The 25,253-nt window shown below is 34.2% G+C and overlaps 1 protein-coding gene across 2 annotated transcripts; it reads right to left on the bottom strand.

Annotated features, from left to right (window-relative positions):
• Window positions 1-1,394: 1,394 nt before the first annotated feature.
• LOC126974122 (homeobox protein XENK-2-like) lies at window positions 1,395-24,408 on the bottom strand. Of its 2 annotated transcripts, none has more exons than XM_050821549.1 (3): window positions 24,199-24,408; window positions 10,962-11,185; window positions 1,395-3,068 (listed from the first exon to the last, which is right to left on the bottom strand). In XM_050821549.1, exons 1-3 carry the CDS (start codon window positions 24,345-24,347, stop codon window positions 2,488-2,490), a joined length of 954 nt encoding a protein of 317 aa, XP_050677506.1. In that variant the 5' UTR covers window positions 24,348-24,408; the 3' UTR covers window positions 1,395-2,487. The 2 variants fall into 2 exon arrangements, with proteins under 2 accessions (XP_050677506.1, XP_050677505.1); XM_050821548.1 differs by lacking the exon at window positions 24,199-24,408 and adding an exon at window positions 12,774-13,003.
• Between the last annotated feature and the right edge of the window lie 845 nt (window positions 24,409-25,253).

Here is a 25,253-nt window from a genome sequence, read left to right on the forward strand (position 1 = left end):
TCTGTGAAAATGATATTTCTGTTCTTTTCACCGCATATCAGGAGACTAAGAACGATCGAGCAATTCTCTTTCATCATCACCATCATTACGGTTGGAAGACTTCACTTGCTGAACAAGGGCTCCCCCAAAGATCTCCACGATTATCGGTCCTGCGCTGCCCTCATCCAACCTATTCCAGCGATCTTGACCAGATCATCGGTCCATATTGTGGGGGGCCGAACTGCACACCGTCTTTTTTTTTTTTTTTATGCAATAGGAGGACAAGCGAGCGTACGGGTCACCTGGTGTTAAGTGATCACCGCCACCCACATTCTCATGCAACACCAAAGGAATCACAAGAGCGTTGCCGGCCTTTAAGGAAGGTGTACGCGCTTTTTTTGAAGGTACCCATGTCGTATCGTCCCGGAAACACCGCACAAGGAAGCTCATTCCACAGCTTAGTAGTACGAGAAAGAAAGCTCCTTGAAAACCGCACTGTGGAGGACCGCCACACATCCAGATGGTGGGGATGATATCCTAATTTGTGGCGTGTCGTGTGAAGGTGGAATGAAAGTGAAAGTCGTCTTCCAGAATCCATTATCTTTAACGGTGGGGATTGATTAAGGATAAATACTGTATGCTAACGATAGACACCAAGCTTCAGTCTTCGTCTTTGATGATACGGAAAAGAGTCCTAACAGGAATCTTAATTTCAACAGTTGTAACAGTACGCGGTAGCCTCGACCTCTTATGATCTTCCGCAGAGGATGTGTCTTTATATCTATCGATAGTACGATATACAAGCAAACGACTTTTGAAGTGCAAGCTAATCTGTTTCTTTAACACAGGCTCAATTAAACTCAAAAAATGCGCAAAGTACGGGATATGATCGAAGCTTCTTACATAGTAAAGGCATTCCAAATATGAATTTAAAAAAAACTTAGAAGTTTCTACGTTGTGACAATATTTTTATAGCCAGATTAGTAGTAGATATACTGATAGTCTTTGAGCCCACACAACACCCGAAGAGAAACTGATCACCACGCAGACACATTGAGATGATGATGGCGTGATTAAATAACCTTGAAAGTAAGATGACAGCTAGTCTTAATCACCTTGTGTAAGTAAACGTTACTGACCTATGTCAAAATAAGTCCCAATAAGGACACTTTCAAATCTCACGATGTGCCTGCTCTTTGTCTATTACTCCTTTTTTAATATAATATTAGTGCTTCTTACATTATGGTATTTGAACGTACCTAGAGTTTTATAGTCGGACATTTAAATTTATTTCTCGTAGAATTCAATCATATAATTGTCACTTGTAATACCAGCGGAATAGCAAGATCATTGCGGTGTTTCTTGCTTAATATAATTAATTCAAAATATTTAAGAGAAGAAATAAAATAACATCATAAATTTAAATCATTTAATATAGTATAGAAATAATTTAAAATAATAGATACATTTTTACAAAGTTAAGTACCTACTGGGGTTCTCACTCCTATAACGGTCTATGACAAGAAAACCTGTGATAAATTATCTACACATATACATGTTTTTACAGGCTCTAATGACTTTTATAAATATAATATTCTATTCATCATAATATACATAAATAGCTACTCTTAGCATAATCATGCTGTGATAATACTGCACCTTATATTTATCTAAATATTGCAATCTGATAAAATCTGCTAACATAATATTCTCCCAATCAGTTCTAGGTTTATACATCGCTATATACATTATACTAACAAATGGAATGTTACAATGATTATAATACTAACTTACAACTAAAGTAAATACAAAAGTGAAGTAGAGTTTTTGACCACAGACCTCGGTGTCTATAATGCATCAAAAACTTAGGTCACTGTCATCTGTTCCGCGATACTACAATATATTATAGAATCAATAATAATAACAAACTCAGATTTTTCGATATTGGTAAGAAAAACATATTTGAGTTCTTAATAATTTCAAATTTTCTTGTTTGCCAAGTTAATGATAGTACAGAAAGAGTTAAAAAAGTAAAAGTAGCTCAACATTATACTTAATATAGATTATAATGTAAGTGACATTATAATAACATCAGTATACAAAATAAATAGGAACTTTTGACACCTTGCTGTATAAGTAACAGGGTAATATAAATATTTAATAAAATCTTTTGTTTACTCAGTTAGTTTATATTCGAGTTACATGAATTTCTAGGTTCTTTGAAAACAACATTTAAGAAGACAAAATAGAAGGCCTTTCAAAAGACTAATTTAAAAGGAAAGTTCTTTGGTAATGATTTCGAAAATCATTGCCTCCAATAATGTTTGTATTAAATTTAACTAATGATAATCTGTGAGACCATGCATGAGCCCATTGCGTGACACAAACGGATAAGTAAATATTCCAAATTATTGTTGATGCTGAAAAAATATTCGATTTATATTCGTATTTCGATTACCATTGCTCTAAATTTAACGACTAGTATTCACTGGAAGGTATCTGTATAGTTCACCACCAACAGCCGTTCTGCGCTGCGTGGCCTGACACTGACTGATGATGCATCCCCTGGTACGGAGGGAGAGACAAGCCCAACGGTGGCAGGCCGTCGGGCTTCCCGAGACACGGTCGGCCATCTTTCACCAACACTGGTACGGCTACGCGTCGGGGTGAATTCAAGCCGCCTACATTCAGATCGTGGCTGCCCTTCTCTTGCACAGCTCGTTTGGTCTTGTATCTGTGGTTCTGGAACCAGATCTTCACTTGCGTGGGTGTCAGTCGTATCAGGCTCGCTAGATGTTCTCTTTCTGGTGCAGACAAATACCGCTGCTGTCGGAAGCGTCGCTCCAACTCATACGTTTGAGCTTTGGAGAACAAGACACGCCGTTTGCGTTTCTTGTGAATCATGGGATCGGAGCTGGGTGTCTGGTCGAGGTCGTGATCATCGTCGTGCTCGGTTGTGTCGTGGTCGTTGTCTTGGTCGTCGTGGTCGGGTCTCTGGTCGGTGGAAGGGGAAGTAGCAGAAGGACCGACGTAGGATAGTTCAGAGGCTCGCGATGTGCTGTCAGGACTTGCTTGCTGTCCGATCATACCTGGAACAACATATTGACATTAGCATTGATAAATGGCAGTGGCAAATCAATGAGAAAAGCAACACCAACAAAAAATGTAACGTTTAAAAATGTTTCCTCAGGGAAAGAAAAAGATTTAAAGAAATGCATTGAAGACGAATCACACATACTATAAGTAAAAAATTGCTTTTTATTGATGACTAGATAGTCAATAGAAAAAATGTGAAAGTAATCAAAGTTAATCAGTTTAAAATTAAACAAAAATGTATTATTAATGTAGTAAGAATGACTTTATTTTATGTAGTAAGGTAATAAAAAATATTAAGGATTAATATCATATTTGTGTAACAGATTCTACATTACCGCTTCATTAATACCATTATACCATAGACATATACCATTACAGACTTTTCGGTAGACCTAAGTATATAAAATAAAAAATCACGATACATTTCCAACAAATATCGTATATACAAAAAATATACAAAACCTCACAAATAATATACTAAAATCTTTCTCGAGAACCACACAAGTGGATTATTTGTGAAAACATAATGAAAATCGGTGCAGTAGTTTTCGAATTGATCGCGAACAGACAGACACACGCGGCAGAGGATTTCGTTTTATAAAGTACAGTTTAAAGTTAACGGTTACCACTCTAAGAGGTGCGTTAGCTTTTAAAAGTTTGTAAGTCATTTCATAAATAGTAAGTACCTACTCATACAATATGGATGAACAAATAATATTATTAATAATCTTGGTATTTGTCACTACTATTTAAGATATTTTTATTCGACTTTTTCTTAAGCAATATTTAGTTGATACTGTCTCCACGTACGTAAATATTTTCTTCTACAATTTATAAAACGATTTCTATTTTTACAACTACCATTATTAAACTTTAACATTGCATACAAGGTCAATATTTTATATTTTTAACAATTGTGATTTGTGGTCATGTTGTAAACTGTATCTCAGCTGGTACACAGAGATCTAATATTCTTATAAACTCCCATATCACGCTGCTAATCTCTACCAGTCGCTTTATTTAACCATAACAGAGATCGTTTCAAGCCCCGGTCTGTTTCCATCTCCCCTCGGTAATTCGACTCTTTTTCACACGGATATGATAATGCCTCGCAGGAGTGAAGCTGGGCGTGGTAGAGTCGTTTAAGTGGGGGAGCCACACCCAACCCCGTCGCTCTCCATTGTTCTAAAGATATATACTTAATCGCCGTTCACGTTAAGATAAATGAAGTAGATATGGAATAAGATAAAGTTAAGAATTGTATTATTATTATTAACGCTACTATGGTTAAAGTGGGGACATACTCAATTATTATTTGTCAGAAAATACCTTTTCGGCCTGACATATAAACTTGGTATATAGTTATACCTGAGAATAAACCAAGAATATGGAAAATGTTGACTATATCGCTGACAACACTGTCATTACAATGATACTTATGAAGTTTCCCGATTGTCAGGTAGCCTTGCAAATAAACGCGGGAAACGTTATATGTTCGAATAAACCGATCATAAGCAAAATATTAATTGGGTCGGCCGTACCAAATCGGAACATGTGATTACGCTATAATATTACACAATTTCACTATTTCTCATACATGAGGATAATACACAGGATGAGTTATTCAATTATACGGGAAGATGCAGAAATAAGAGCGTTCAAAAGAACAAACTACACATACGAAAAAAAATATCTATAATATCAGTCAATAGCTGTAGATATCGAATGTTTTTTTTTTTTCAAATTATTATATTAACATTCATAAATGGTTGTAATTCTTAAGTAATTGTGACTTTGTTAAATTATCGTATATGGATGTGTGTCTGAAATAAACATTTATTATTATTATAGTACAGATATTTAAGTAGTAATAGTACACTGCTTTGTTTTTAATATCGAATGTTCAACAATCGTAGACGCTGAGTAATCTCAGCGTACCTACGTAATGTAATTTGAAATAAAGAAAATATAATAATTGAAATAATGTTTAAACTACCCTAGATGATGTTACCTCATAATTGTCACGAGCAAGGCTTAATGACTTTATATAAAAAGGCAAAAATGAATTTTATTTTATTAAAATTGATTCCTTTGGAATTATTTTTGATGTCAAATAAACGCTACCACCGCTTCGGAAACAAATAGCGCTCTGAGAGAGGAGAAACGGCGCATGAAACTGTCCCAGCATTCTTATGGGATGTTATGAATGTGATCTTATGAAGCCTTCTATAATAAGTTACAAACAATCCCTTATTAATAGTGTTATAATGATGAAAATCATGATTTAGACCAGAAGTTTCATGCGCCCATTCTTCTCAGGTCTGAGGCAGTCTCTTTTGAATGGGTGGTAGTTTCTGACGTTCAATAAGTGATTTTAAATCCTATTTTGAATAAAAATATTTGAATTTGAATTTGAATTATCAAAGTATATTAAAATTTCATAGATGTACGGACAATGAACAGTCATAATATTTATTTCTTTAAATTTTGGAGCTTACTCCTTAAGACTCGATTTTAATATAAGGCGCCCGGTATGAGAAAAATATGGAGAGTAAAACCTACTCATAAAATGGCATAGTAACGTTTTTGGTTCGCATTATTTCTCGCGCACCTTTCGCTTTCCTGTATTTGAAATGATTTATTATTACACTTTCATAAAGTTAAGTGAAAATTCTATAAATTATGGAAGAAAGTGGTGCAAAATAATAGTGCCGGAAAATTTGATAAGCTCGTGGGTATTAAGTTACAATTCATATATTAATATGACATGTATTGTTTATATAAACATGTGTGCTTTGTATTTATTTAATATTGAATTATCAATATAGTTGATACAAATTTATATGAGCTGTGCACATAATTAAATGTTTAATTTAATATGGAGATATAATTAAAAAGAGAAAATTAAAAAATACACACTTTTTAACCTAACCTACTTTTTTTTAAATATCTGTAAGATTTTTTTAAGTTATTATGATTTATTTTCTATTAACTATTTTTGTAGTTTCGGTTATGATAATTAATGATTCGATTGTATAATTACAATGATGTAATAATGTAAGATCTACTTAAATGTAAAATATTTGATTTATAATAATAATATTTGATAAATATGTATATATATTCTTTAAGAATTTTCAATAATGCGTTTATTTACCCTTACATATGATGTGGATCTTTTTTAATTAATACGCTTTTATTAGCTTCTGCTGTATGTCTGTTTGTAACCGACTCCATTGGACTTGAATTTGTTTAGTACCTGTTCAAAGACAATCGTTCTTGAGGAGTAAACTCCAGTCGTGCGTCGAAGCTGACACACACACTTTTTTTTCTATGTGCACTGCACGTGCACGAATCGAATTGACATAAACTCATTGAGAGCAATCAAAACTTCCATTACAAGTTTCAAAATTTCAAAACAATTATTATAATATATGTAAGTTAAGAGCTATGGTTTCCAATTTACCACACATACCTACACGAACACCCTCGAACAACATTACATACTATGGGGACATCCCAAATCATGGGACAATAAAATGTTTAACTGTCATGGAATAATAAACGTATAGAGCCCTAACGACCGCAAGTTTAGTGTAATTGATAGCTCACAGCTGCTCGCAGGGCATCAGCTATTGGTGACGAATTTGTTCCGCATCACCCCTCGGGAATGAGGTTAAACAATCAGCTCACAGCCCCTGGAGGAATAAGGGCGTGATTGTAACCCGCGGAGAAATGGTTCGCGCCTTAAAAAGTTGTTTAATTCATTGTTTTGAATTCAATTATTGAGTGTCGAGTTCAACTTAGGTAACAACGAAAGACGTGATCGTATACAGTTTTAATCAAAAGCTACAAACTAACGACAAAACTACAAATTGACACACACATTTTGAGTATTTAGATAGTTCATATTAATTACGTATAGAGATTTTATTTTATATGAAATAATAGATGGGGTGGTCTTATTTCGTCTATTTCAGCCGACTCTACCCGAACGAGAGTTACAAATCCGAGCGTGACGCCTAGTCTCGTTCAATACACAAAAAATTAAGTCGTCAAGAAGTTAGGATCAGAACTCGCTCTATTTAGGGTAAGGGTCTAGTTAAGATTTCGGATGCCAATCTTAATAAAATAATGTATCTTTGACAAATAAGCAAAGTCATAAATTTTCGTTATATACTTACTTAATTATGTTTGTTTTTTCATTTATTATTATTTATTTGGATCATTTGTTACCTCATTACAATAGTAATAATTACTGGAGATCAAAAATTATCAGCATACAAATATTAAATTCACTCTGTGCAAATTGATGCAACTAACTACCTACTTAAATGTTAGACAATTCATGAATTGTCTTGAATATGTACATTATGATTTTGTGTATGTACATTATTAATATCATTTTTTAATCCTATAAAAGTAACAATTGGTTAGAGTGAGAGAGGAGGAGGCTGCGTACCGCCGCCGTATGCGTGAGAGAAAGGGAAGCCAGACAGACTGGCGCCGTAACGCGTTACGTTATGGAGCGGTTTACCCTCTCTCAAGAAGAAGAAAACTTCAAAAACAAGCTATTTGTTTGTATCTGAAACCTTTTTAAATAAACCTCAACAAATAATCAATCTCAACCGATTGGATTATCGAATTACAAGCAATCGAGTACAAGCAAGTGCCGAAATGTTAGATAAGAGATAAAAATAATTAATGACAACTACAGATTAGCGGGCTGCCACTTCATTGGAGGAGCATTCGAAAAAATAATCTCACTCTCCAATATTATGACTTCCGAAGTGGCTACCATTATGTTTCGAGTGGCCTAATATATTTTTGTATGATAATTCGTCTAGTGTGTGTGAATATGTGATAACTCTTAAGATATATAAACAACAATCTGTTCTCTTTGTAACAGAAACTTGTTGTTTTTGGAAACACGAGTAAGTGTATATACGTGTGTTATTATCTTTTTATGGTGGGGAGGAGATTTTTTTTCACGACAGACTAGTCTATTTCCGAATCTCTTAAACAGGTATGATTTATGCGAATTCATATAACTACATATATATACCCTGACATTAATCTTGAGCGAGTCTAATTTGCAAGTGGGTATTACTTGTGTATTTACCAGTCACAGGCTCCTTTGCACACGATGCCGGGTAGATTATTATTATTATACATTATACCACAAAGCAGTAATGTGTAAGCATTGCTGTGTTTCGGTCTGAAGAGAGCCTTAGTTAGTGATATTACTGGGCAAATGAGACTTAACATCTTATGTCTAAAGGTGACGAGCGCAGTTGTAATGCCACTCAGAATTTTTAGGATTTTTCAACAATCCTGAGCGGCAGTGCATTGTAATGGGTAGGGCGTATCAATTACCATCAGCTGAACGTCCTGCTCGTCTCGTCCCTTATTTTCATTAAAAAATACTTAGCATACGTTTATATATATTATACAAGCGAGAAGTTTTTAATCCGTTTTGTAGGTATATATTATTTTGTTATCTTTGTTAATTTACAAGTACAATTACTATTGTACGATTTACGAAGGTATCTTGTTTTGGATCTTCTGAGATTGGTCTTCGATTACGGATACAATTAAATTGCTTAGTAGCATGAAAATGATACCTGCCATGTAGATTGCGCGCTTCACCCCTGAGTACGTACCAAATAAATACGAGTTTTAGTAGAGTAGTACTAGTGTGTGTTAACTAATTTATCAATGTTTTATTAATCCAGCGCACCTATGAACTGAGTACGATTAAAAATGAGTCTTATCAGTGGACACTTAAAGCAGCTTTTTACTGAGTAAACTTTGTACCTATACTACCTAGTTACTCATGTTGCCTATACGGTCTGTGTGCGAAAGAGTGCACAATATTGGCAACACCGTTCTTATAAGGTTTTGATAATAATAAAATAAAACTAACGGTTGTTGTTTAGATGGTTTTTAAAGCAATTTATTGCATAAAATAATAATATAGTATCATAATTTATCCGACGTGTCAACTTTTATGAGATAAATGTGTGATATGTGTCGTAGAGTAGGTATAAGTAATATCTCTCAGTAATATTATGAGATCAAATGGAATTATGATAAACTCACATGTATTTTCTTACGTTACCTATACTTAGTATACGTACATTAGATACCTATCGAATAATAATAAGAAAAGTAAAAACTACATTGAATAATTTTTAAAGAAAACTTTATGTGTGATCAACAAACTATAGTTTGGAAGCAGGAAACCAAAATTGTACTTTATAGAATTTTTGTCTGCTTGTTTGTATGTGTCCGGGCAAAACGCAAAAAATCTGCATAGATTAAATTCTTACTAGACATGAATTTAGAAATAAGAAGTCTGTAGAACATTTTGTATGTCAAATATGTTATAAGTGTGTGACTCTAGATGTTTGTCCATGCGGAACATGTCACCTGCTGGTGTTGTATAATAAAAAAAAATATGCCAAACTCACGCTTCAGTCATATATTTAAATAATTACTGATTTTTTTTAACCCCATTCTTACATTTTTTTCTGAATACTTATCTCATTTGTAACTAATTCATTATAGTATTGTATAATAGGCGTGTATAGTATTGTGTAACTTATATAGCTTGTAATTAGTTGTTAATTTGTATTACTTTTGTTTTGTGATTCTTATCTTACCGTTGCTTACCTTTTTATTAAAAGTGGACCGTATAAATTGTTGGAAACTTCACTGGTGAAAGTGTAAGTTTTAAGATTTGTTTCCTTTACATGAATAAATAAATAAATATTTTATAAACGACGCGACATTCAATTTATAATAAACTTTGACGTGATTTTTCTTTTTATCAACTTACGAAAGAAAATTGTGTAACTGTATTGAACTTATTATCATAATGTATCACATACGAGTATACCATTATTGACCACCTTTGTGAGTTATCCATACAGTCGACAGTCTTTTGTTGAATCTCATACCTATCTTAACACTTGCCTTCTAAACCCACCTACAAATAATATTATTGAAAGGCAGCTTTATCGTCTTATAAAAGTACCTACGTAATCGAAGGATTGTTTCGTGCTAAAAATAACCTCAAAATGTTTCCTTTTTTTTTCATTAGTCTTGTAAATTACATAAAAAAATACCGATCGAATTGAGAACCTCCTCCTTTTTGAAGTCGGTTAAAAATAGTAAATCATTGAAAAATGTTGTTTAATTCACAATTTCATTGATAAATAACTAGTTCAGCTTCACTCACCATCACCATCAGCGGTAAGTTACTTATTATATTGATACTCTCCTATTAGTATCGTATCTAGTATTTAAGGCAGGAATTTTAAAAAGTTTAATATTATGTGAGTATTCTGTTAACAGCAAAAAAAAAATTGGCAGATGTACAGACTGCAGAATGAGGTGTAAACTTAGAACTTAAATTATAAAAAAATTGAAATTTCGTACTGTTTAAAAACAATTTAATTATTACTTTCTATTTATTAAATTCTATGTTTTAAACTTATTTTCAATAATAATATATTAATCAAACAAAAATACTATTTCAACAAGGCACAGTATATACACAATGAATCGTTCACTAAATCCATTAATTTCACGTATATGATATATACAGCACTAATGTCCGCTGCATAGCTACAGATATTCTGCTCAAAACATTTCGGTAACGCGATTTCACCTACCCAAAAATAACTGTATATTTATATCTATCTTTTAATTATATATTTATCGCGTGCGCCGCTCATATGATAGTCTGTGACACGAGCTCATAAGATTTTTTCCTTCCAAAATGTACCCAACGCGGCTAAAGATGTTTTCACTTAAAAAAACTGCATTTTTACGATCTCTGAACTATTTGAAACATAATGAGTGGAGAGTGAGAGACATACCTGTAGTGTCATGCTGTTCCAATGAGAGCCAGGGTTGGTGGTGTCGGAGGAGCTCATGAGAGTAGCCAGTGTGGTGGGGGGGGCCGTACGGAGGCATATCCAGTGGACAGCCACCCAGCGGGCCCTGCGGAGGAGCCTCCAATCCCTTCGCTTCGTTTAATCCCAGGATGTCCGATATTTGGAAGCCCGGGCGTTGTCCTGGCATTTTCATGCTGTCTAACAACCTAAAACAAATTATTATATTTTTGAATAATGGTGAATTAATCAATCAGTCAAGTGCTTTTTCTGCCGTGAAGCATTAATGTGTACGCATTATTGTGTTTCGATCTGAAGGTGCCGTTGCTAGCGAAATTACTGGGCAAATGAGTCTTAACATCTTACTGCCGCTCAAAATTTATGGGTTTTCCAAAAATCCTGAGCGGCACTGCATTGTAATGAGCAGGACGTATCAATTAACATCAGCTGAACGTCCTGCTCGGCTCGTCCTTTATGGTCATAGAAATAAGTCTTAGGTTTTATTAATACATCATAGAGATTGCTCGAGATATATTTTCTAGATGTCATTCGATGAATCAAATGAGTTATAGCTCATATTTTCAGGACCACTACTTGTTAACTTATATGATAGATATCTGAATTTCCCAGATTTTGTATAAGTAATAGATGTCACTTAAAACATTTTAAAAATAGAATAACTGACTTTAAACAGCATCAAATGAACCATTTGTTGCTGTTCAACCTTTAATATTTTGGAATTGAATGAAAAGTAAAAATAAAATGACTTGTTTGTTATCCATATACTCGTAAGATAGACTTAGATGAAAATACAAATATTATTAGAATTTGTACTAAAACAAGAAAATTAACAATGTATTTAAAATTTAATAACAAATATTGCTTTAATAACAGTCCTTACTGTAGTTATGCTTAAAAAAATTATTTAAGTGAAATACCTACCACTTCAATTTAAGTATAAGCCACTAAAACTTAAGTTTACAATACTTATGTAACAGTCCTCATAGATATTACAGATCTAAGTGGAACATGTATTACTCACAATAAATACACTTTCAAGAATTCTCGAATTAATTAAGAATAAGTACACAAAATTCTGTCAAGGGCTTTTGTAGATCGAGTACCTCTCCAGAAAACGTGACAAGTATAAAGGAATCGGTTGCTTCAATAAGCACACGAATAGTCTCTATTAAAACATACAGTTTACATGGAGCTGAGAAATGTTCCCGAGATTGGTACGTGACGTGCTCAATAGGCGGTGTGTGAAAGAACCTCTGGCAGGTTGTAAACAGAACGATTAACAAGCTCTTACGACAATAACTTAAATACTGTCACATATCACGGCTTGGAAGACTAGAAACCACGTAAATATGATTAGTTTATTGATAATATATAGATAAAAAATAGATTCCTTTATGTATATCGCCACAACAAATAATTAAAATGCGATATAAAAAATATAAGTACTATTACAGAAAATGATGATGTCAAAAATAAAAAATGTACAAAATTTATTGGAAAATAATATTCTGAAACACAATGTCTCGCAAGAGAGTGGAAAGTGAGTTTCTTTTATGTTATCACATAAATTTATTATGTTTATTATTTAATTAGAACAGTTTACACCAATTACATTTAAAAAAATAAATTTTTCTACATACGAAAATAATTAAAGAATTTTTTTTTAAATTCATTGTAAGCACTGTCGACATTAAGAATTATTTGATTTTGCTGAGTTATAAGACACTTATTGACACAAACACTAATTAGTAGACCGAAAATGAATCCAAAGCTCACCCTGGGAACGCAGAGCGAAACGCCGCCGGATAAAGGGCTGGTAGAAAAGCAGGTCCCCATGGTGGTAGTAAAATGGGACTCCAGGCCAGCAAGGACGCCGGCGGCAGGAGCGGCGGTGGTGACCGCTGACTGTCAGCCTCCTCGCACTTCATCTCCCGAGTGGGAGAGCTCGCTTTTGGAATAATTTTGGAGAGTGCTCGAGCACACTTTCCTCAACACGTGCTGCGCCTTGTGACGCCGCTCCCGTACTAAACAACCCTCGAGTGGCTCTCGGGGTGAAGAACACCCTGTGCCGCCCTCGTGACTCGACAGCCTACTCACTTGGAGGGTGCTCCATCGCCGCGCACCAATCACAGCGCCGCAACCGGTAGGCGTCACCCTCGCCGACCAATAGCAACACAACGAAAGCCTTCCTAACCAAAAAAACTGAAGTATACTCTTTGAATGGAGAACCTTTCGAGGTAGAACGTTACGTTATGTCGCTTTTGTAATGAGTGTGCGCATTAAGCCTATTGTTGAAGCCGGGTTCGTTATGGACGCCGCTCTAAATGCTCGGGATAATGATTTTCATTTAGAGTGTTAATAACATTGTATAAGCTCATTCTTTACATCGATCGATGTGCGGGGCTTTCATAACTGTTTAAATGCTTTACAATTGACATCTTATTTGAGCCCTACAGTAAAGCATTTTGTTTACAAATAGGTACTTTAAAATAAGTTTAAATAATTTAAAGTGTGGCATGAACACAATGACTATGTCATAGTAGTAATACTTGATGTAAATAATATATTTTATCTAGTAGGTAATATGTATTACATTGTCCACCGTGTAGCTAGTCAACTGTTACTTGAGATTGTTTCATCAGAGGCTTGTGACTTACTAGCGTATAAATCACCTGACAGCCACATAACACGTGACTTATTTTGATTTGTAAATGTGAACGTTAGCCAGTGGCTTCATATTCAAATTACTCAGGAACTAATATCAAGCGTGGCTGTACAGATAACGGTAACAGTCACAGTAGGTTCACTTACTTACCTTGTCTAAGTTGTTGTATCTCTGTTACAGATTTTCTTTTCTCTTGCACGCATTGTTTGTCTATACGCTAATATATAGTTTGTCTATGTGTGTGTAGACAGGAAGTATGTAACTGTCCAGAAAGTTCAATCCAAGAACTTGCATGGAAGGGTTGATACGAATGGAATAAGCCAGGTATGTACACAAGATGTAATGCAAAGTATGTACGTACCATCCTAAATAGTATCTCATGTCGAAGTATTTACTTAAGAACTTACCTCAAATCCATTGCAGGTGTTTGTAACGATCCGGACCTGATTCTCCGACCCAACAAACACCAGCCACATGTGCAACTACTTAACACATTGTCACTTTACAAAACAATAGAGAAATATCTCGAGGTTCCCTGAACCAGTACAAAAGTCCCAATTTTTATCAGTTTATGACTTGCACGTGTGCGATGTGCTATTGTTTTGTTTTCGTGTTTCTCTAAGTAATCTTATTGTAATAAAGTTTGCCTTTCAGTGATCGAATCATAAAAGGTTGCTTGGCTAATTGAAGCTTTAATTATTTTGGCCGTGTCTATACCTGCTATGGCGACGATATTCAGAAGATAAGCCCTTAGTTAGGTACGTAACAGTGGATTACTTTGACCCGGGGTTACTTTAGATCAAAATAGAAAACGATATTTTCACTGACCTGAGTCTCTTTAAGAAACAGTTATCTCGATATCATGTAGTACATGCACGAAGGGCAGTTAATATATCGGTTGCAAATTTAGGCTTAAGTATCCCTGCAGGGCTCAAGTTACCCATTCCTATGATCTAGGTATGAGTATCTGTTGTAACGTTGTTGCGGATCCGACTTGTGTTAATTATTCGAGCAATAGTGGTAATTAATAAATTGGAACAGCATGATGCTTATAAATTAGACGCGAATTTGGACGCTTAGGGCCTTACAAATAAACTTGGCATAAAGTTATACCTAAGAATATATCAAGAATATGCAAAATGGTTACAAATAGACATCTTGCTTATGATTGGTTCATTTGGTCGTCTAATGATTCCCAAGTTTATTAATTATTACAAGGCAGCTTCATTGTCGAAAAACTTCACAATTATCATTGTATTGATAGTGCTGTCAACGATATTTATTTTATTTATTTAAGCAAACCTTACAGCATTTCTATAAACTATATACATGTACCTTTTGCCTTTAACAAAGTTTGTCAGATTAAATTATAATGAAATAATAACGCTGGTAAATAAATGGTTATTATATAAAAAAAGAAGAAGAAGTAGTCCTGAATAATGTGTGCTTGTGATACATGATTTTTAAATAGATGTGTGTATAGTGTGTATGAATATGTGTGAGTGTTATGAGTTGTGAGTGTAGTGTTCAGTGTAATGGGTATCGTTCTCAGCTAGGGACATGTGCTCGATCACTGTGTTAATAAATTTATTACGGCTGATGAAAAAAATGTCAATATCTTTAAATTTTTTTTCGTATAAATTTACTATCTTGTGCAGAACAGAATGTATGGCATAATAAGTACGCAGCTGGCCAACGTCGAAAAGGCGTCTAGTCCGTGTATGTGCTGTACTGGCCCATACTCCGATCCGTCCGGTCAGAAGCGAACAATCTATTGCAGAGTAAACCACATCGAATAATAATTTAATGTGTGCAACTTTCCGTCTGTCTTCAAGGGTAAGTAGACCAAAATATGTAAGTCTATCCTCGTATTCGTCCTTTTTTCGTAGAACATAACTTAGGCGACGTGTAAAGGACCGCTGAATAGACTCTAATTGGGCTGTGTAAGTAACATACGATGGGGAACAGATCGGTGAGGCGTACTCCGTAATGCTACGAACATAAGCAAAATACAAAGTTTTATGGGAGGCAATTTTTCTAAAACTTTTAACATTTCTATATAAAGTCAATATGTTGCATTATTTTGTTTTATTCTTAGGTATAAGTTACACCAAATTTATTTGTAAGGCCTTTAGTGTTTAGTTTGTGAATACCTGTACTACAAAGAAAGATACAAACTCAATCAGCGGTGCATTATTACTTAGTGACGTACCCGTTCCCATATGGAATCGATCACCTACTCGTAACATCAAACGAGCCCCATTCTGTCGTCCGTTGATGACTCTCATAAATCATCAAATTTTTTTAACAAAATAATTAACAAGTATCTATATTAATCTAATATATAAAATTCTCGTGTCATGGTGTTAAACATTGAACTCCTCCGAAACGGCTTGACCGATTCTTATGAAATTTTGAGTGCATATTGGGTAGGTCTGAGAATCGGACAACATCTATTTTTCATCCCCCTAAATGTTAAGGGTGGTCCACATTGGACGAATTTTTTTTTTAATTTTTTTGACATCTACGATCAACAGTTACTTTTGTATCGCGATTTTAATATCGGCAATACAACGTTTGCTGGGTCAGCTAGTATTAACGTATATTAATTTGTCAATCATCGCAGAGAAGATGTCGTCATTAAACGAGTGAGTCCCTTATTGAATTAATAATAATAATAATAATTAATTTATTGATTCGTTACACGTTACAACGTTGTTCGTTGTAGCTGACTGTACTTCTCTATGTCAACTTATTAGCAGCACAACTACTGCTATTAACAGTTATCCATACATGACATAATAGAAAAAATATTATAAGAATGGATCACTTGGCGTTAGAGAAATAATTTAGCCTATACATTGCCCTTCGTCCATGTTACTCATGTTATCAAGTTTCTAGTAGTAGACTTAGGACAGTCAATGTATCGCTTCAAATTTTGAGCTAAACTACACTTTTCAAAAAAGGTCATGAATCCTTTGTTATCCCGTTGACGCATATGATCGTTTGTCGTCATCTTCCATAAAAAAAAACTGCCAGTTGTAGAGACCGCCGATAGAAGTGAAAACTTCTAGTTTGATTTGATATTTCACAATACTTATAAACAATTAAATTATTATTTTTAATAATATAATAATCAAACATAAACACCGTTCCAACAATTCACACAACCTACACATTTAAATTTTCACTAAATCCATTCAATTTCTCTTAAGTATAAGATATACATTATACACAGCACTAATGTTGCACAATACGTCAGCTGTATAGCTACAGATATACTGCTATAAGCATTTCAGTGACGCGAACTCATGAGATTTCACCCATCCAAAAAGTGTCTAACTATATATATGTATTTATATATTTTTAAATTATTTATTTATCGTGTGCGCCAATCATGAGCATGTCGGTGACGCGTACAGGTAAGATTTTCCCCTGCCAAAAAGTGCTCAACCCGGCTAAAGAAGTTCATACACTTCAAAAAATATTTACCAAAAAATTACATTTTCCCGTGCCCTACAAAATTCTTCAAATGGACTAAAGTTTTCGCATCGTGTATTAAAATATACCTAGCTATTATAATGATATTTCATTGTTTTACCCCATCATGGAGCAACAAGCTGATGTTATTATTGATATCGGAACCGGTGCATGATCCCTGACGTGGCGTGGCGTTGCGTGGCGTGGCGTGACGTGCAGCGCACAACACATCACTGTTTAATTGACTTATTGAGAATCGTTTTTTAAAATTATCTATTGTGAGCTTGCATACGTTCGTTTTATGTACGTTTTAGTGTATAGTATAAGGTCATTTGGAGAGAAAACATTTAATTCAATTTAAAAATATCTAAGTTTTAATAGTTTAATTTTTTATCACGAATTTAAGTACTTACATGTTTAAAATAGATATGCTTTATTAAATAAAAATTAAAAATTAATGTTTTTCTGTATTTGGTGATTTAGTGGTCATTAGTCAGTCATTAGTCTTATATTACAGAATTATAATTCAGACAAAAATCCAACCCAGATCTAGATAGACTTTTAGACCAGAGATCGGTTGTTTTGACAGAATGGTAGTAACGAAACCCAAATATTATCTTTTAAATTTTAAATATTGTCAAACAAACAAGGAAGTGTATAAGGAACTTCTGCAAGTGACTAAGTGACTAGGGAAATAAATAAACAAATGTTGACAGTGTGTATCATTGTTTCTGTAATCGCAACTTATCATAAAAACAAAATGGCAAATTTCAAAATAGCCGAAACACAATTTAACAAAAATATTTTGATCAAAATAATTATCGACAAAAGTATATAAAACTTTTGATTTTGTAACGTATGTGGACACCCCAGCTCGTACAATATGGGCCCTACTTCAGAGCCTAAATACGTTAAGTGTATTTTCCTCCTGTCAACAAAAATAAAATCAGAGAAAAGCCATCTTCTCAGAACATGAAATAAATATAACACTCGCTTACCTTCTCATCAAAGCATAATTAGTATAAAGTAGTTACTATATTGTAATCTAATATAATAGTTATAATATAAAAACATAAAATAAATTCAAATTCAATGATAACCTAAAATAAATATTTCAAGATCTAGCAAAATTTTGTCTGCCTTTTTATATCCCTGCTGTGAAAATACATCATGTTTCTTATAAAACATTTCTTATTAAACTTGTACTTTCTTGAAAATTACATTTCTATACCAAAAACTAATGGACGATACGGGACTCAAACCCGCCTCTCGGGTTATGTTCCAGCGCTCTACCAACTGAGCCAATCGTCCCCATGCCGCATAATCCGAACATTCTCCCTGAACTTCCGTGTCATAGTAGTAGTCATATACAAGGGTATCATTTATATCATACAACAGTTTAAAGAGTTACCTATTCTGTGATTTATATCTACACTAACTGTTCTATTCCAACTGTCACCTCGCCGCTAAATAGATAAAAAATCTAAATGCGATCGTCAGATTACATTACTGTTGACTTATAAAATTCTTATTTATAATCAGAATTCTGGTGAAGTTCACACTGTACTATGTTGTGAGGGCCAGATTTGTTGGGGTTGTAGAGCAGGTGTGATAGCATCCCTCCGATACGGAGTACGGAGTGCAGGCAGGACTCCTCACCTCATAAAACACGCTTCATTAAACATTACTCACACTCACTCAATACACACGGTCAACATTTTACAGAGATCATTGATTCTCAATTACAATAGCTAGGATCATCGAAAGAAACAGAAAAAGGAATTGCAATCAACACTAATTGTCTTGTTATCTGCAAAGTGAAGGTTAAAAGTTAAAACGTTAGTTAAAACTTAAAAGAAAGCCTTATCATATTCAAAATCTCATTGGTTTAATTATAAAAAATGTGTGACGGTATATAGTACCTACAGCTAAATTCAAAATATGATATTATGATATCTCGTAATGAAAGTCAAAAACTACCCATTCGAAAAAGTATGCCTCCGCCCTGAGAAGAACGGGCGCAAATAAACTTTATTTGGTTAGGCTTAAACTATGCGCTTTTAAATCGTCACTATAAATATTTCTTTTAAATTACTGACGCCATATGTTCGGAAAAATTATAGCTCGTGAGAAGAACGTACAAGAAACTTAACGGCCACTCTTTACAATCAATAGAGTATTTTACAATGGGTGTAATTTGTAAAACAAAAGAATCGTGTTCAAAGTCAAAAGCGTTTTAAACATCAAATATTTCATAAAAACTTATAAAGAATAACTGTATAAATATAAATTATCCTATATTATATTATGCATCAACCTTTAGCGGTTGAATTCATTGTTTGTGTAAGGATGCTTCGTGAACATGATGGTCGTGATTACTGTGCAACAGTAATTACAAAACAAATACAATATATTATTAACTATAACAGTTCGACCTGGCACCACAAGTATCACCCGTTCACGAGTTGACGTTTGAAAAAGCCATCATTCACTTCGCACATATTTGAGAGAAGGAGACAAGTCTGGCATTGTAGTAAAAAATAGATTGTCTTTTTAATATTATAATAGCCAAGTTTCTGTCTGGATGAATTAAAAGAAATAGAAGATGACTAAGTCATTCCATTTTTCTATCATTTTTCAATCCATATTGTAAAGAATTTAAGTTAAGATACCGCCGACTCATGACTGCATATTTTTTATTTTTTTAAAACAAAAAGAAATTAGAAGTTATAAATCCTACTGGTGTTGGTTTTTGGTAGGTTAATTCCTATTTACTCTACCAATAGATAGAACTTGGAAAGTAATGATTTAAATCAATCTTACTGTTCCATCAATATTTTGGGTCACATTTGCTTTTTAATTAATCGAATTGTGGTTAGATTTTACCCTTCGTATCATTGACGAGCATTGTCCGGAAAACTTTAAAGACATATTCAATGAATGAGCTAATCAGAATATAATTTGATAACTTTCACTCTTAATTCATTAACATTAATTTTTATTTTAAGGCCATAGAGCTACAAACCTAGAATAGACACGTCCAACTTGTACGTCCTTTGAACTGTGATATTTGTATGTTAACTAATAATATTCCCCTTCAGAGTTATTTGTTCTATTAATTAATACTGCTACTAGATAAGACTATTATGCTAATATTAAATTGATGCTTGATAGTGATTTAACACGGTCCTCGCCTGTTTACATGTTACCTTATCACCAATCCGTAACAATTTGAAGAGAGAAATTTCTCTTGACAGCAGCTCACGGCTCTAATAATCAACGATCTAGTCAAAGATGACTTGAAATTTCCACTAGAAATTTCTTGCCAAGCACAGTCACTTTATAGAATCAATTACCGGCTGCTGTTTTCCCGAATACTATTAGGAACCGTCAGTAAAAGAGATACTCCCACCTTAAAGGCCGACAACGCATCTCTTGACCTCTGTGTTGCAGATGTCCATGGGCGATTGCTTCACCACTGTCCATCACGTAAGATTCTTGCCCGTTTGCCCCCTCTTATATAAAAATACCACAACTGATCGACCAACAGACAGAAGTCTGAAAAACATTCCTCAACTACACTAGACAGAAATAAAAGTTTAAAAGCATGTCGCAAAATCAGGTATCATTAAACCTAACACAAATAGGTTGAACCATAACATATTTGCATAGCTTAATGATAAAATAATGATCCCTGATAGCGGGCACGATAGGAAAGTAATTTGTGTAAAAGTTGAATATTGTTCCTTTTGGTTGCCGCGCCGTCGGTACCACCCACCGAGAATTGTCAGAAAAAAACTACCCCATAACTAAATTACTCAATTGTATTCCCTATTACAAGAGAATAAACAAGGAGACGACGCTGTTCAACGACAATCATTTCAATAATTTTGCGCGTTTTTTCCAAAAATGGCATTTTTCCTGCAGAAATTATATCGTTCCTTTCATGTCGCATTTGAACTATTACAGTACTTTTAATTTTTGTCACGAAAGACAAACATAATTCTAAAGACATCTAAGTAGATTTCTCGCCTAGCGCCTTAACTTAACAATGTATATTTACAAATGTATTTGCAAATACAAACGCGGAAAGAGAAAGTCGATGGGTTTTCAGAACATTTAGTTACGGCAATCTGGTTAGGCGCAGTGGGTTTAAATGGTTACAAGCACGCCAGCCCACGAAGAGGGCTTCCAAACCAATTAAGGACTTCACGAAGGCATGGGAAGGACGACAGCTGTTGGATTATGAGCTCAATGGTACTCAGGGAGACGACCACCACCAGGGAGCGGTATGGGTGTGCGACATACAACTGTAACCACCCGAGCGAATATTACTTTATGTAAATAATCTTCACTGTAATTTTCCCTTATATTTAATTTTCCGTTAATATTATTATTGTTTCCATTGCGTAGACATTATCATATCACATTTTTACATTCAATAAAGTGCTTGGTGTTTCACCAATGGTGTAAGACATTAACGGCCTTACTAATAAACTTGGTATAAAGTTAAATATGAGAATAAACTAAGAAATATATTTTTATGAATTGAATTTGACAATTTAAAAAAAAAACTTTAGATATAAAGAGAATTCACTAAAAATATACTTAATTAATAGTGACTTGTAATTTTGCGTTATTTAGCAGTGAAAAGGTCTGAAGTGTCATGTTACGTATTAGGCTGTGTAACGACAAAATTTTTGAAGTGAACACTTCTATAGCCGCGGTGGGCACTTTCTAAATAATTCAAAATATAAATGTATATAGTTAGACACTTTTTGAGTAGGTGAAATCGCATTACCGAAATGCTTATAGCAGTATATTTGTAGTTATACAGCGGACATATTGTGCAACATTAGTGCTGTGGCCTGTATATATGTGAAAATGAAAAACATGAAATTGAATGGATTGTTGAAAAGTTCAATGAAAATAATTATACTGAAAGTTGTTGAAATAGTGTTTTTGTTTGATTAATATATACTTAATTGAACATTTTTATATAATTTTTAAAATAAATTAAATTGTTTTACAACATTATGAGACTTCAAGTTTTAATATTAATAGTTCTAAGTTTTCACTTCTATCGGCAGTCTCTACAACTGCCAATTCTGACCTTTTTCAACTCACAGTGAAAAAGAGAAATAGAGACAAGGTAAACAGCATTTTTAGAAAAAAGACCCTCAATCTATACTTACAAATGTAGAGCCGTTCTTCTGTTCGGTCATAGATACTGCGAGAACTACTGAACCGCTCGGATAATACTTATACCATTCAGCTTGTTTCAGAGAATGTTTTAGTATATGATTTGTTGCTGATCACTTCATTAAAAGACATTGGCCATTTTCCCAAATTAAAGTTGAAATATTTTCAATCAATTTTTTTAAATCACTCATTCAAGTTCAAATATTTGTCAAAAACTACCTCCCATTCGAAATAGTGTGTGTACCTTAGCTAGTGTTACCTGAGAAGAACGGGCACAAGAAGCTCAGCGAGCTTTTTTTTCATAAAAATATGGTTACAATTTAATATCGTACAATAACAATTATATGTATTTAAATAGCCTGAACGTGTTCGCTCTATTACTCTAGCCATCATCTTTTTAACAATTCTTAAATTTCGTAACTATTTTATAACAATTGAATGACATAATCCACGTTAATAATACGTTTGACATTAAGAATATTGTATTTTATAGAACGTCATTGTATTTTATATACTTATCTCAATGACGTGACTTACCTAGCTAAATAAATAATATGCTGAAAATATACCATATCTACTAGTAAGTACTACTAAACAGAATAATCATTTAATCACATTGTACACAGATACTACATAGGCTTGTAAGACAGTGGTAACCACTGAGTCACAAGTACTTCTAGGAAACTTAGCTAGGAAGGTTCCAAGTGCGCATGTAACAACTTTACTTATCTCAACATTTAGGTAGCAATTTTAAGTCGACACTTGACTAGACACTTATAACATGTTGGCATTTATAGGATTAAAACGATCTTAATAATAATTTATAGCGCCAGCCCACAGACAGTATAAGCTAACCTCGAAAAAAAATGCACAGAGCAACTACACAATTAAAAAACATGGCACGTTCCTAACCCTTTAAGGCCAAAAATCTCACAAAGCTAACTAACCTTATAAGACATAGTTATCAGTCATTCCCATAGATATATTATTCCACTGACTTCGGTATACATCTACGGTCGTTCCCAGCAACCCATCCTAATTTAATTTTAATACTTAAGTATCCATCCCTACTTTGTGTTACTACACATCAGGGACTCAAAAATCGCGTGTCTCTTGAAGTTGGTCTTTCAGAGGCTCTCCTATATAATATATCAGATGAAAATGATCAAGACAATTTAAATTCTATTATATTTTCTCAAAAAAAGAATTTAAATCAATTATTCAACGTCAAACCTACAATCAATACGAAAAATTATGCCTCAGACCTGAAAAGAACGGGCGCAAGAAACTCTGCGGGCTTCTTCTTTTATGTTAATTAAATTTTTCGTATTGGTTCGGTGCCTTCGGAATTTAATAAAAAACATCTCTACAAGCCGGAATGTGTGACGTTTCTTTACAGGGCGGTTTCCAAGCAACTTTCTTCCATGTACAACCAAATTTCAAGAGAGGTGCGGTGTTTCTAGGACGATACTATATGGGTACCTACATTAAAAAGCGCATACACCTTTCTAAAAGGCCAGGAACACTGTGATTCCTCGGGTGTTACAGGAGAATGTGGGTGGCGGTGATGAGGTAGATTATGGGTTCCACAACAGCACCTTTTTCTACCGTGAAGCAGTAATATGTAAGTATTATTGTGTTTCGATCTGAGGGTCGCGGTAGCTAGTGAAACTACTGGACAAATGAGATTTATCATCTTATGTCTCCAGGTGACGAGCGCAATTGTGGTGGCACTCAGAATTTTTAGGTTTCTCAAGAATTCTGAGCGCCACTGCATAATAGGGTAGGGCGTTTCAAATATCAATTACTCGTCTTGTCCCTTATTGTCACAAAAAAATTAAAAAGTATACTAACGCGTAAGTATTGTATCTATAGTCCTCCTCGTACTGCGGCTGACGGTACTGGCAGCTCGGGTCCCCGTTGTACTCCGGAGGAAGGGCCCAGCCGTCGTAGTTGTAGTAGTCTCCGTAACCCATGTCGTTGTCTCCCATCATTCTCATCATCAATCACAACACAGATCACAAATTACGATAATTATCAAATAAAATCATAATCCCACGTAAATCCCCGATAGCGAGTCTTGGTCCGAATCAACTCAAAATATCAACTGATCGATCGCCCGCACTGTGTTATCGATAAAATTGTGCTGTTATCATATCTAACAGCTTTCCCCGCGATATGGGACTTTTATAAACGTAACTCGCAAGTATATAGTAACGTTTTATCAGTTTCAATAATCGCGGTTCATCGCGATTTTGAGAAACAATAATGTACGAATCACTTTACTAAACCTTGCTGTAACATGTAACTGCAATTCCTATTCCATCGAGATTTATTGATCGATTTCATCAGGATTGTTTTATCTTAGAGGGAACATACGGGCAAATGGCTCACCTCCGTCAAGAGATGTGTTACCGATCTTTAAGGTGGAAGTATGCTCTAAGTTTGAAGTTCAGTAAGTCGGTAATTGATTCCACAAAGTGACTGTGTGTCAAAAAGATTCTTACGAAACTCGCGGATTTTATAAGCCATTAACGTGATTCGCATGAACTTATACAATTTGACGTGATGTCCGGTGTTGTATTCGACTGATGGTTCGGCTGTTAAATGAATTGTCTGTCTGCGATTATAAGTATCTTAATGTTATAAATTATGTTAAGTGTTCAATACGATAAGGTTTGTTATTAGTCTACATGCTGAATGTAGTAAGGCGGTACACACATCCTCCAAGAAAAGATCAGCCCAGATGTCTCGCCGAATTCACTGAGTTGGTGAAGCAGAGTTGATTGAAAATTGAAAACTTTATGAATACTTAATTAAATTATTTCAGGTTATGTAAAATGAAAGACTCTAGTTATTTGTAAAAAAAATTACTAGGCGTGCTTATTTACACAATACATTAAACATTA

This window comes from Leptidea sinapis, chromosome 31 (genome assembly GCF_905404315.1).
Source record: "Leptidea sinapis chromosome 31, ilLepSina1.1, whole genome shotgun sequence".
Taxonomy (NCBI): Eukaryota; Metazoa; Arthropoda; class Insecta; order Lepidoptera; family Pieridae; genus Leptidea; species Leptidea sinapis.